At 46.6% G+C, this 14379-nt stretch overlaps 1 protein-coding gene and 1 pseudogene across 1 annotated transcript; one reads left to right on the top strand and one right to left on the bottom strand.

Moving 5' to 3' along the window:
- Positions 1 to 328: 328 nt before the first annotated feature.
- LOC115557093 (40S ribosomal protein S10-like) lies at positions 329 to 2348 on the top strand (annotated as a pseudogene).
- A 4285-nt stretch (positions 2349 to 6633) lies between these two features.
- LOC115557594 (diphosphoinositol polyphosphate phosphohydrolase 1-like) lies at positions 6634 to 11819 on the bottom strand. The gene is given in 6 exon segments (XM_030375520.1): positions 6634 to 6917; positions 7455 to 7539; positions 7656 to 7700; positions 10441 to 10493; positions 10496 to 10550; positions 11504 to 11819. Coding segments are annotated over 6 exon segments (540 nt in total). The 5' UTR covers positions 11603 to 11819; the 3' UTR covers positions 6634 to 6714.
- Positions 11820 to 14379: the final 2560 nt, after the last annotated feature.

Raw genomic sequence — 14379 nt, 5'->3', positions numbered from 1 at the left:
TCCGCACAGCATTTTTCCCAAAATGTTTGATGTTTAGGGGTTAAGTTAGACTTTTGTTCAACATGGGTCTCTATGTCAGCACTTGGATGCAAGGTTGTGTGTTGGTGATTCTCCTAGTGTATCAAAAATTCACAAATAAAATCTCGTGATTGATACGGGAATGTTATATCAGCCAAGCGGCCATATTCCCTTTTAGAGAGGCCTGCGTAACCCACGGAAATGTCCTTTCTGAGCGAGGTTAAGACAGGTTTTACCCTCAGCTATTTGCCACGGAAGAACAATTTGACCATGCAACCTTTCCACCAAGTTCTCCCTGTGGTGAACACATGCTGACTACGCTTCCTCTCCTCAGTCCCTGAAGTCGTGCGGATACGTCAAGGAGCAGTTCGCCTGGCGCCACTTCTACTGGTACCTCACCAACGAGGGCATCCAGTACCTGAGAGACTTCCTCCACCTCCCCCGGAGATCGTGCCCGCAACTCTGCGTCGCCAGACTCGCCCAGACACCGCGAGGCCCAGGCCCAAGGGTACGTCCTCGCTGGCCCGCGTATACACGCAGTCGTTTCATTGACACTTTATCCAAAACAACTTTATGATGGGGACATGCAAAGATCATGTGACGTGATGGTTTACTGGCCGGCGATGTTCGACCATTACATTTACATTCAGGGCGTTTAGCATACGCTTTTATCCAAAGCAACTTACAATAAGTACATTTGTGAAACGACAACTATGTATCTATCGTTACAGTAAGGATGTTCATAGTGCCAAGCGTTAACCATTGTTAGTTTAACCCATTCCCTGTATACGCGACCCACCAGCTGAAATGTGCCGGGTTCAATAGCCCCAAGATCCTTAAGTCGACCTGTAGGCCTCAAAGAGCAAGGTTCCTAACCCTCCTCGCTCCATGACCTGTAACTTCAATTAACTAAGTGGATTTAGATAAATAGGCCTGCTTAGTCAATGGTGAAACTTAATAAGAAAGTGGACACTTGCACATGATGGCCAAATTCTAAAACGAGTGAGTTGAATGCTGGTTAACTGTGTTTGCTGTGAGCTAGTGAGAATCCTATTCCACATGATGCCATTGTCTGACACACATACGAGTTGGCATGTTTTTATTGTAGCTGGATTTACACTGGGGGGGCTCAGTCTTTCATTCACTGTACGACTGCTGAGTAGGGCATTCCAGAGGGAATCCTCTACACACAGTATAACACCCACACACATGTGAAAGACTATTGATAAGTGGTTTGAATGGCTCAACACTTAGTTTATAACATAGTTCTTCAAATTAAATTTTAGCTTAAACTGCTGTAGCTTTTCCCAGCCCAATACATATATGCTTAATGGGTATTAAACATATATATATTGGTTTTATGTTGTAAACTAACTTAAAAATTTAGCTGTAACCTCGCCGGTATGGTGCCACCCATCACACCCCAGGTAGCTTGAGCTGGACCTGGTTTTAAATAAATTGTACTCGACGCCCTTATTTCAGGGGGCTTGTAACCCCAGACGTTTGTCTTGGTTGATTTAAACTGTCTCCTCTGCTTCGTCTCACGTTTGCCTTGCTGGGTGTCCATCCTCATGCTTGGGGTCCATGCTTACCGTTTGAATGCTTTTTCAGGAATGGAGGGAGAGAGGCCGGCACGCCTCAACCGTGGAGAGGCCGACAGAGACAACTACAGACGTTCTGCTGCCCCCCGTACGTACACCCACCCCTGCTGCTCCGTGGAGCCCCCCTGTATACCCACCTGTACATGTAGCCTCCCATACTGTGCTTTGGTTTTTTGATCTTAATGTGATGTTGTTGTGGCCTGCAGCATTGCTGGAGGGTCGGTAGCCGATTCCAATACCACTGTGAATATATCTAAAATAATGGCTGTTATATCTTTAATATAAGCAGACTTTTTTGACACCCTTGCATCTCCCAAATTGGCCCAGTTTTCTTTTTGTGCCTAGGCAAGGTTAAACGCCCCTGCCTAGCGGCGAACGATGCATATTCATGGTCCCAGAGGCACCGTATGTGCTCATTAGCCTCCGTTAAATAAGGGCACTGGTGTTGTGTTTTACTAAGTGTTCGTGTTTGTTGTTCACAGCTGGCGCTGACAAGAAGGCCGAGGCCGGAGCTGGAGCTGCAACAGAGTTCCAGTTCGTACGTAACGTTTCTAGAGCCTTCGTCGGGTTCAATATTTCCCGTAGCGTTCACTGATCCCTGAGTGTCCGTGTATTTATTGGGTTCTTTGTTTCTCTTCCAGAGAGGTGGATTCGGGCGTGGCCGAGGACAGCAGCAGCCTCCTCAGTAACCTGTTTTACTTTCTGTACAATAAAACGTCAAAAACACAACATGCTGGCGTCACTCGGTCTGTCCGTGGGGGGAGGGAGTGGTGTCTTGTTTGTTTGATGTGGGCCGTACTCTGGGATACCATCGGTTGCCTTTTATAAGGCGTCAAGTGTAAAGGCCAGAGTAATAAATGTTCTTATCCCAGTTTCATAACACATGACGCCGAAACTGGGATTGCTAGTGTAATGAACCAGCGTTAACCTTGGGCAGCTGTCCAATGGCAGGCTGGCTATTTAAATGGTAAATTACATTGAATACCGCTTGGAATTAATTTCGACATGGAAGTAATTGAGCACCGAGCTATGGGGGTCTGATGCATTATGATTTGTTCAGGAGTAATGCCGAGGCAGCTTGCTTACACCAGCAGCCATCATACTGGATCACTTTATAGATCCGTGTAAGGCTATATGCCACCAAGTGAGTGATTAGCCATTACAAGCTGTTTGGAAAAACTGCTTTCCGGTGTTTGATAGTACAGTGATCACAAGTAGGTGAGTCCACCTAGATGTGTGCTGGGTAGAGCAGTCTGCCAGCCTACCCAGTGGACTTAAGCAAACGTTGCTTATCTATCCATCATACATCTTATATTCCAACAGGAAAAGGCTGATTTTCAAAAGCTTGTAATGGCTGATCACTCACCTGGTGGCTGATCACCCCTTTAACTATGCAGTTATATATTGTATATGCTTTACCTGATCTTAGGAGATGCTATTTAAGTAAAAAGTGATGTAACCAGCATTACATGATTGGACCAGTTGATCCCAGAATGAAAGCAGGCGTGTATGTGAAATACTGGTGTTTATTTGTTGGCACATGTATATTACAATCTTCAGTCTTATCACTGGTTTACTCCACAGAAAAAAGTCCAGTGATGCATACCTTGTAGAACAATTACACACACGTAACTTCAAGGCTGAGCTCCATCAGAACAAGTGCTTGGAGGGATTTGATTAGATTTTCGCAGCTTGCTTCGGGGTAGTAATTAAAGGAGAGGTAATGAGCGAAATCACTCTGTATCAAAACATCTATGCTGCATTTTTACTACACGAACGTTATCTTCAATTTACAATTTGTAGTACTCAATGTTGACGTTAGATGGCGCCAGCGGTTTGTAATTTTACCGCTGTGTGACTGAGGGCGGGGGCACCATAGTTCAATGTCCTCAGCCCTATCCTCCATTTCAAATATCAGAACAGAAAATGTTTATTTTAATAAATCAGGAACTGGGAGAAAGAAGGAAGGGTTCTGGCATCACCCCTCCACCCCAAATAAAAAAAACATGGGACACATTTACAATTTCATGAATGAGTTACAGAAGTAGTAAATGTCACTTGTTGTTATTGGTGAAAAGCCCTCACATTCAGTTTGCTATAACAGTAATAAGTTTGTCGAGACCAACATCTAGTCAGGCCGGACGGAAGGCTTGAAGACCTCCGTCCCACTGTCACAGACGTAGGTTCACCTTACTACCACATAAAGGGAGGTTGAGCTGTTTTGCAGGTAAACCAAAGACTTTGAACACCACACCTTGTCCGCTCAGCGATAAAAGTACCTCTAAAAGGTCAAAGATTCAAGATGATCAGTGAAAGGCATTTTCACAGCCGAGATAAGAACTTCCTGCCTTTTCAAATACATTGATCGACCCGGATGGAATAATGAAGGGTCTTTAGCGAAGAGGTCCGGTAAGCAATTAGAAGTTAACTATTCTGTCAGATGAAGATTCTCCCATCAACCATGAATTGGTGACTGAGCCGAAATAGCTTTGGAGCCACTAGCAGGTCGACCATGGCCCAGCTATATCGCATGCCGGCCAATGAGGATCAGGATATACATGACAGACAAGTGGTTAAGCCAATCGGATTACAGATTTGATAGGTCATATTCCTGGGCCGCTTTCTCCTCTTAAAAGGGAAATGAAGTGCATTCATTTAGTTTTGTGTATTTGATTTAAATTTGGATACATCTACTTTGTTTGGGTAATTCTCAAAAGGAGTTAATTTTTTCTTGTTGTAATAAATACTCCTCCCTTCACCCCAGAAGCTTGCGACATTGCTTGTTCTTAAGCCAACTTTTATTTTGAAAAGGCCTGGCCTTAAACCTCACCGCCTCATCAACGTTGCTCCGAATAGAAAAGGTCAAGCCAACGTTTCGTGGAGCCCGACTGAAACACCATGTTGCACTCACAGACGTCTGTCTTTTTTTAGTACTCGTCTTTGATCTATACAGAAATTAACAATTTACAGTAAAAACGTCTTGCATGCTATCTACAACGCCTTCAGGTTCACATATTGTGCCGGCCGCGGCCGACGACACAGGCCGGCGTTTTAAGAGAAGTCAGCCGGACATGAGAGAGCGCGAGGGAAAACAAAAAACAAACTATCATCCAAAAAGCATTTTACATGTTAAAACAAAAAAAAGGTCTCAAACTGTACACGTCGCTGCCCGTTCTGCATCTCAACAAAGACAGCGCCTTAACATCACTTTCCATTCTCAAGCAGGTTTTTTTAGTCTTTTTTTTTCCCCTCCTTTTCTTTTTTTTAAAGGGATGCAGATTAAATACTTCATGATGAAAACAAACAAAAACAGACCATAAAGTGCCCACAAAAACAACATTTAAAAACCACCGGATCTAGGAGTGCCGCGAGGGGGCCACAGTGAATGTAAACAATCGCTACTAACCAAACTGAATGGGAAGAGTATAATTAGTGGAAAACAACAAGGGCAAGACGACAAAGTGATATGTGCTGAATTTAGAACTGATAAACCCATGGTGTCTGTGTGACGCAGGGCAGCCTAATCATACGGAACAAGTCTACCTCACTTCCAGGACTGAACCAACATCCTCTGAAAGGGGGGGGGGGGGGGGGGGAGAGGGTGAGCAGGCCACCTCTTTGCCCAAGTGTGACCTTAAGGAAACATGGGCAGTCCGTTTAGACCCTTAGTGACTCTCACAAATGGAAGTCATCCAGCTGCGTGGCGATTGGTTCACGCTACAGTCGACCCGGACGGACCCTCCACTTGGGATGTCACTGAAGAGGGGGGGGGGTTCAAACGGTATGTCGGTGGGTGAAATAAAACGGGGTGCTCTCCAAGGAGAATGGCGTTGCTGAATGAAGGGTGGTGTTACATCACCCCCTGGCTGCCCTCGCTGTGTTACACAGGGGTACAGTATTTCTAGGGTGAACCTGTAGTGATTGGCTGGTGTTCCCCACCAGATGTGGAGAAATGTACTTGACACATTCAAAACTGAATAAAAAGAAAGTACGAGCGCTTGCAAGGGGGCCCAAATCCTTCTGTCTGAGAGACAGAGAAATATGAAATGAAATGAAGGAGATTAATCAAAAACAAAGAGAGGGAGAGAGAGAAGAAAACAAAAGAAGCGCTCAAGCAATACCTGCCGCGCAACACGCATCCAAACACAACGCGCTTTGTATCATGGAAAAGAAAGTACTACCAGGCCGATACAATTCAAAACCGACCCTGTCGATTTGTGACCGACCTATCGGGCGTCCTCTGAGAGGACACGCCCACTGGTGATGTCACTTGGGTCTTTTTCCTTGAGCTCCCTTGCTGTGCCAACTGAATTCAGCATTCAGCTCCACCAGCCAGGTAGCGTTTAGAGCCAAGATGGCTGCCGGCTATTAAAAGGCCCAGGGGGAGGACTTGCGAGACGGCTATCAACATCGGGGGCCCCTTGAGGGAGGGGAGGGGACAGCACACGCATGCGCACATTCAGCCACAGGAAGAGGGTAAGGGCGAGGCCGAGTGGAGCCGGCGGTCACCAGAAGCCTCCAGCGTAAGCACTACGGACACGACGGTCACATCACGACAGTGAGAGAAGTAGTTCTTGCATTCGATAAATCACCGCGCCTAAGGGTGCCTTAGGGAGAGAAGGAAGGAAGGAGTTTAGGGAGGAACCTCATGCAGTCGTCAGTGAAAAGAAGAAAGTATAAAACTAGGTAACGAGGGTTGAGGGAAGTGGGGGGGATTCAGTTAAAGAAAACATTAATTCATTTTAATTTGTCTTTTTTTTTTTTTTTTTTTTTTTTTTTGCTTCTCCTCAGAATAGTCACCCCCGTGTGATCAAGTCTGTGCCAAAGCACTGGCACAAAAAGAGTTGGCAAGGCAAACTATGTTATTCAGATACAAAAACAAGAGCGACCAAAAGAAAGAAAGAGGAGGATGAGGAGGAGGAAGGAGGAGGAGGAGGAGGAGGAGGAGGAGGAGGAGGAGGAGGAGGAGGAGGAGGAGGAGGAGGAGGAGGATTCTTAGTAAGAGCGCAGGTGGCGTCGGCCCCGACAGAAACGAGCCCCTGGGGGGGGTGGAGGAACGGGGGGAGGGAGAGGGCGCTGCAGGCCGGGCTCACAGTTATCTAATCCCCGACACGGAGCTCTGACTCAGGCTGTAGCTGGGGGACAGCTCGCCGCTGATGCTGCCCACTAGGGGGGAGCCGTTGCTGGTCAGGCAGCCGTCGCCGTCGCGCAGGGCCTGGAAGTAGGTGGCCTGCACGGGCTTGTGGCGGCGCAGCACGCGCATGGCCTCGTCCACGGCGAACCATTCCCTCTTCCTCCCTGTGGACGTAGACGAACAGGCCGCTGTTGTTTTTGTTGAGCAGCAACAACAACACAGCGGGGGGGGCGACGGTAGACATTAGAGACAGCGGGAACAACACAACACAGAACACCCTGAGGGACGCACACCACAGGGCACACACTCAAATCCCTTAAGTCGCCTCAATAATAGTACTACAAATTATAATAATAATAACGAGATATGTTTGTTCAAAGTCATTTTTTGGACTATTGCTATATATTGCTTTGGCCCAATGAGTCATATTCCTTCTGTTAATATTTAGTTAGCCTGTACAGCTCATAAAGCGATAAAGCAGTTTTTTTTGCTTCACCTGTCAATCCGGTAGAATAATACTTATTAAACTAACATTTACAATAGGCTGCCTCTCGCTTTGTGCTTGGGCTCCCTAATGATGATGTCCGTGTGAGGAGGGAGCGTTAGGGGCCGGCAGACTGTCGGTCACGTGACTGTGGACGGGGAGAACTTTGAACGCTGGTGTTTTTGGGGATGGCATGAAAAACAAACGGAGGCTTTACCAATGTTGACCGAGTCTTCCCAGGCGTCCAACAGCTCCGTGACCACCAGCACGTACACGTAGGTCCTGTGCTTCCTCTCGCGATTCTGGGGGGGGGGGGGGGGGGGGGGGAGCGAGAGAGAGAGCGGTCACCTCGGGTGAGTTTCAAAGTAAAAGTGATAAGGAACAGGCTATGGAAAGACTGAAACAGAACGTCACTCACCTCAAACACGCCGACCAGCCGACCCAGAGTGCCCTTGACACCCGCCTGAGGAGGGGAACAGTAAAGCAAACACAACGCCAGGTCAACGTCAGCAGAGTCAACACGCCGGTGTCAGAGAGGAAGCACTCCGCGGCCGGGGCGGTATGGTGGGAGGGAGGGAGGGAAGGGAGGGAGGGAGGGGGCGCGCAGTAAACACGGCGGCAGCATCGACTCAGGTCTCATTGGTATCCATGGTAATGATGCTGAACAGATTTATCGGACAAACTGCGCTTTACTGGCCGGATGCGAACAGGGGGAGGGGTTGAAGTCTGTACTGCTGATCAACCAGGAGCGCCCTCGACAGCAGACGGAAACACACTCGCGGCTCGGACAACAATGGCTCGATGTTAACAAACGCTGCTCTGGAGTCTCCACTTCGTTAAGGTCACAACCTATTTTGAAAAAGGTTGAACGCTGCGACATTTCACACAGACGAGTATAGACAAACACCCGGGGGACGCCGTGCGGCCCCGCTGGCCCCCCCCAGAGGTGGGCCGGCCGGCCGGGGGGGGCCGCAGCGAGGCACCGACGCAGGTCGCTGCCCCGTCTCCCTCGCTCCTTCAGGTTCCAGTTTCAGTCTATAAATAAGTGTGTGACTGTACATGCTTCACCCCAGCTCCATCTCCCCCCCCTCCCCGGGCCTCTTACAGGACATAAGGACAGGAGGAGGAGGAGGAGGAGGAGGAGGAAGAACCCAACCCCTGCAGTGCCAGCCGTTAGGTAACACGATCAAATCCCCCCTCCTTCATAAAGGTCTCTCAGTGTAGGACCAGAAAAGGGCTTCATACCCGTTAGCCAATCAGGCGGGCGGCATCTCGAAAGAGGATGTCAAGAGTTGAGGGTTGTGGTAGAGAGCTTTGCGCAACGCACACTGGTGTCCTCATCGTGTGAGAAGAGCCACCACGGGGATGTGATGGGGGCCGTGACTAGACGGACAGACACACAGGCACACACAGGAAACCTCAGCAACCTTTGACCCGCTCTCAGCTCATCCGACAGTTCCACATCACCCTTGGCGCGACTCCAAACCAGCCGGTGCACAAGGTGATAGCACTCACTTCCCTGACGAGAGAGAGAGAGAGAACCAAAAACGCGAAGCACAGGCCAGATAAAGGCCTTTCCCCCCGCTAAACGACCGTCCAATGAGAAGCTTACGATGGCGTGACTGGCGGAGAGGTGGTGTATGTGTGAGAGGGAAGTAAAACCACGGCTGTGAAAGGCTTTTATGGTTAGACGCCGAAGCTCTTTCAGCGCTTTGAACAAAAAATGGTGGAGATGGATGTGACGCCTCTATAGACTTAAAGCCCAGTGGAAAACGTGTTGGCAAGGACCGCAGGGGCCACCGAACAGCCAGGGGGGCGAGGGACTGCCAGGATAAGAGATGATATCAGCATCCATCAGAGAGTGAGCGAGCGAGCGAGCGAGAGAGAGAGGGAGACTTCATAAGGTCAGCGATCCAGAGGGGCCATCGTACGGGCTGCTGCAGGTCACACACTCTCTCCTGGCCCGGTGACCAATCTGTTTAGATCCGAGACACTTCCTCCCTGATCCCCACCCCGGTTATATCCTTTATACCGGGGTTCTACCCGCCCCCACAGTGGGGGGAGGGGGATTTAAAGGATGTACCGGGACATTAGTTCCAGAAGAGCGCGGCTATTGTTTGGACCACGCCATTTTGGAATCCACGCTCGTAAATCTAGCCCCCCTTTTCTGTTTTGTTTTCCAAATCTTCAAGAATTTCCATAAAGAGCAACTCCTTAGCCAACATCATAAGCTGGCAGAACACTAAGTGAAAATAAATAAACTTAGTGGGACAATGCCAAAATTGATGATGAAATTGATGATGAAATGAAGAAGCAATTTATAATGGAGACACCTGCAAGGAACTCTAATGAGGCATTAGTGGATGAATTCTGGAGTAGGACAAGCTCAAAGCCACAAAGTATAGGCAGAAGGACTGACTCTTTTGTCTGATCTCTTTCCTGTCGGTTAACTGGTAGGCCCAGTTGTCACCTAACTTGTTATTACTATGATTACAGCCATCAGCAGTGTATTTTCCTAATCCGACACAAACTACTGTAGGGGACCAGGGATTGTGTCAACTCTCCAAACCCTGCATACATCCATCAAGGCTCTAATACCATGCTGTTAGACTAATACACAACACAACAAACACAAGGAGGAGCAATCAATCCAATATAAATAAATACACATTTAGCCACATTCAACATAACTATTCCCTGATTCCTTGACCAGCGTTATGGGGCTTAGCAGTGGCGCTACCACGGCTTGCCTGGCGTTCAATCTCAGCCTGACCTCCGCAGACAACATCCACAGCACTTTGTAACACGATGCGGCCATGCAGCTTAGATGTTGCTAGGCTCTCCTTCCATGCAAACACATGACTGCACTGACAGAACAGGTTCTCACTGAGGGGGGGGGGGGGGGGGGGTCATCATGTGTTAAACACAGATCTAGTTTTGACAACAACATTAGGCTAATGAAGCCGACTGCTTTGACGATTGAGTCAAACTGATGATGACCAAGAACACTTGCCCTTTGGGACTTAAACTATATATCACTTTAAAAACAGAAATAAATAATTAACCAGTATGACATTTATGACGAAGAAATAGTCATCCAGTGCACAGAATCAGAAGTATTTAACAAAACACAGTTACAGTGTAGACCCGTCAACAAACCGAAAAGGTGCCATAATGAGGTAATAAATTAAAAAGGAACCGACCTCTTCACACACTTCTCTGGCGGCCGCGACGCTGGGCTCCTCCTCCGGCTCCATCCCCCTCCGGGGACGATCCACTTATCGGGGTGCCGACTGCTGCTCACCAGCAGCACCTTGGAGCATAACAAACAGTAACGCTCAGATACTGAAAGAGACTCTCCCGGCCACGTCGCTGTGCATGCAACAACCACACACACACAAACCAGCCCTGAAAGAGGCAGACTACTGTTTGAATAACTAGGGGGTTTAGCAATCCGTAGAGGCTTGTGGCGAGTCACAATCCACTGATCACTCAGACGTGGTTTTATTTGACAGCTGGAAGGTTTTTCCTAAGAGGGCAACACGTTTGTGTAGGTAAAAGGGGTAGTTATTGTGTCTCTTACGGGATTTAATCTGGACCCTAGCCAAGAGACCGCATGTTTGGTATGTTTGAGGTTGAATCAACCAGAAACATGGAGTGAATCAACACACTGTCCACCTCCAGCTAGTACTGCTGGAGCCAGATTGCTAATGCCAAATAGCTCACAGGCCAATATTAGCTCTGACGTTGTCTTTATCCATCTATAAAATATATACGTATATAATATCATAAAGATACACACATGTTCGTCCTGTATATGTATACACACACAAACAAACAAACATAAACGTTTAACGTTTAATAAAGACATTAAGAGGAGAAATAACGGTACGTAGAGACGATGGTCTGTTATAAGGAAGCCCTGCCAGCAGCAGCACTGTGATGACTGGGAGGGCTAGCTAGCGTTAGCATTTATCCTAGCTAGCGTTAGCATGTAGCCTCTGGTTGACAGGCGGACCAGTTTGTCCAATGAGTCGGTTAGCATTGGGCTGGGCTACAGTAGCTTACATAACCCATGGCTCACTGGGGGATAAACTGAAACATACTCTTACGAAACCTACATTGTCAAACACACAGCGTCACAGCCGACCTGGTCTGTGAGGCACAAAGCAAAAATTTTGGGGGGAATTTAGATTTTTCTGTGGAAGGAAGCTAAGGTCGGCTAGTCGGGCCTGCTAGCTCATCATGTAGCATCCACGGACTCACCTCCTCCTCGGAGCAGCTCCTGAAGCACAGGCAGGCGGCCCGCTTCTTGAAACCGTCGCCGTCGTACGTCCGGGTTTGGTTTGACTTTACCTTCATCATTTCAGGGGTAGAAGTTAGAAAGAGTCGCGAGTTGAACCCGGTTAGAAAGCTGTGGATGTGAGACGCAAAGTCCTCCGCTGGGGAACCTCGGCGTTTTTCCTTAAAAGAAATAACTTCTCCTTCGCTTCATTTTCACAAACCTCGGCGCGTCTACGGCACGGTCGCCATTACGAGGAGCCGCTACGACCGCTGCGTAACGGAGCCTTTAATGGCAAAGGCGGCGTAAGGAAGTTGCGCACTCGGATTTGAAGAATTGAGCCATCGCCTGGTCCAACAACGCAATGCCATACTTGCATACAGACATGTTCCAGTTGATATTAACTTACACATTACTTTTGTCTATATCATTCCAAGGATCGTTATTGTTATGATTTGTATTGAAAGGCATTTAGGTAACGGAAGTTAGATCGCTATGGGTTAATAGGATAGTATTGTTTGATGGTTAAGAAAGTTTAATTGGTTTGAGCACCAATTCAGCACCTCAGGTAATGGACAGCGCCCTCATCTATAGATGGTCCCGTATACAAAGGGGGCCAATTAAGAACTGGATTAACGTCACATTTGGTTTAATGGTTCAGTCAGAAAAAGGTAAATGTACAAAGAAAAACAATTGTATCGAGTAATCAATAAAGTGGTTGTGTAATGTAATAATCTTGTTAATTGTTTATTTTCGAGTTCTTCATGGATAGAAATATAGATTTGACCCAAACATTTCTGACTAAATGTTTAAAGGTGATGGGGTGTATTGAAATTATGCTTATATTTCAATGTTGTATATAAAATACTCTTAACAAGGACAATTATCAATGATGCAATGATTTTACTTGTTTGTTTTAGCGCTCAATCTATTTAATTGTAATACTTGAATGTGATTGTCTTTGTAGTTAAATAACTCAACACCACCTATACATGTTATCATATCGTACTTGTATATTGTTGACCAAACTTTGTTGGTTGCACACCTTTTGTAGCATCCTTCCCACTAAGGGCCCCCGGGCTCCTGTTGATATTCAGGAGGAGCAGATGAGGGCTTTAGACAATTAAAACCATCTTCACGGGGTCACTCTCAAGGGGCTTGAAGTATGTCCAGTCGCTAAGGCAACCCATCATGCTGCCAACTACTCACGCAGCTGTTATGCATGGTTCAGATCGCAAGAGGGCGCTCAACCCTTTCAGAACAAACGCTATGGCTGGAACAGGAGAGCGGTTTCACCGTTCAGGTATTTCATCTAAACACGTACACGTCACCCAGGTGTTATAGGAAGGGAATGATTGACAGGTTTCATAGTAACCACAATTTTACATCTGTGTTCATTATGTACGGCAGTTGGAGAAGCCTTTTGTGGATGATTAGGATCATTATTTTAAAACAAAACAATATTACAGATAAAATACAATTTTTAATTTGAATAAAAAGCACAGTGCCGTAGAGCAACATACAATCTACAGCAATGTTTTTACCCTAATCATGACAAACACGGCCTACGCACATATAGCTACAGAGGAGCAGAATTTATATTTAGACTACTCCACAAATATTACAATTTGTCTTTATCTTTATCTCTCTCCGTGTAATGCTGTTGCTCTCTCTAATAACAACAAACACCACGTTTGTGCGAGGGAGGCCAAACCCAGCTCCCAGATACTGTCATCCCTCCTGTTTATATCCGTCTGATACAGATCCTATCTCTTGCCGCTGCTCCAAGAACGGGACTTATAGGTAAGGTGCCGTTATTCCTTTATTTATGGAGTTATTTAATTCCCACAGCAGCAATGAAAACGGCCCTAAAAAACCCGACTTCACATTACTGTTCCGTGACCAGATGGGTAAATAAAACCCGGGCATTGATCAAAGTCCTGAGCTCCTTCACCTCCGCAACTGTAGGCGAAATATTTAATGGAGGAGTGAAGCTTAATTTTTCTAACACATGTGAGTGCGTGTGAGGAGCATGATGTTGGGCAAATAGCAACCCAGCCCCAGCCTTTCCCTCTGATTGAGTCTCTCCTCTTTGATCTCAGGCCTTGCTTCAGAGAGAAGTCGCACGCCAATCAAAGGCGGGCCTCGGAATTACAATGGATTGGAACTTCCTGGCTTGGGAATGGTTACGGATAAACTGTGGGAATGTACACAGTCACGATGGAAGGGAGAAATTAGTCTTCTCTGAATTAGTAATTAGCATCCTTGTTTCTTCCTTTGTTTCGCTTTTTTTGGGGGGGGCTTATAAACGGATGACTCACGACGGCAACTTGATTATGAAAGGTGCCAAATTAAATTAGCCCACTGCTACCCTTCAATATCCCTTCAGGGTTGTGTGATCACTGGGTTATTTGGAAACCCCTTAGTAGCTTCAATTTGCATTTGGCGTGTGTGTTTTAGCCATTGTTTGTGCGGAAATTAATTATGAAATCATCAGTCATTCCGGCTAAGAGTGATTGGCAACAGATTTGTTCTCATAATAACGTCTAACCCGGCAGAGGTTTTTGTCATCAATGTGAGATACTCTTGATTCTGGCACCATTGGTGGGCTGTGTTCATAGTTTAACCTCTGCTTCTGTTGAAATTAAAAAACCTAATTTCAACTAATTTTTGATTAGAAACCTAATTTCAACCAATTTCAAAAATTGTACCATGGACACATTTATTAAAATGACTTTCATAGTTTCCTAGCAGACATTTCTAATTCGTACTTTCATCGTACAACTGTATATATATATATATTTATCTACACATATATTTATAGAACTTTAAAGGGTCAAAGGTCCCACCTGAAGTGTCT

Source organism: Gadus morhua, chromosome 13 (assembly GCF_902167405.1).
Source record: "Gadus morhua chromosome 13, gadMor3.0, whole genome shotgun sequence".
Lineage (NCBI taxonomy): Eukaryota > Metazoa > Chordata > Actinopteri > Gadiformes > Gadidae > Gadus > Gadus morhua.
The sequence above is the reverse complement of the archived record's forward strand: the minus strand, read 5'-3'. Positions and strand labels throughout refer to the sequence as shown.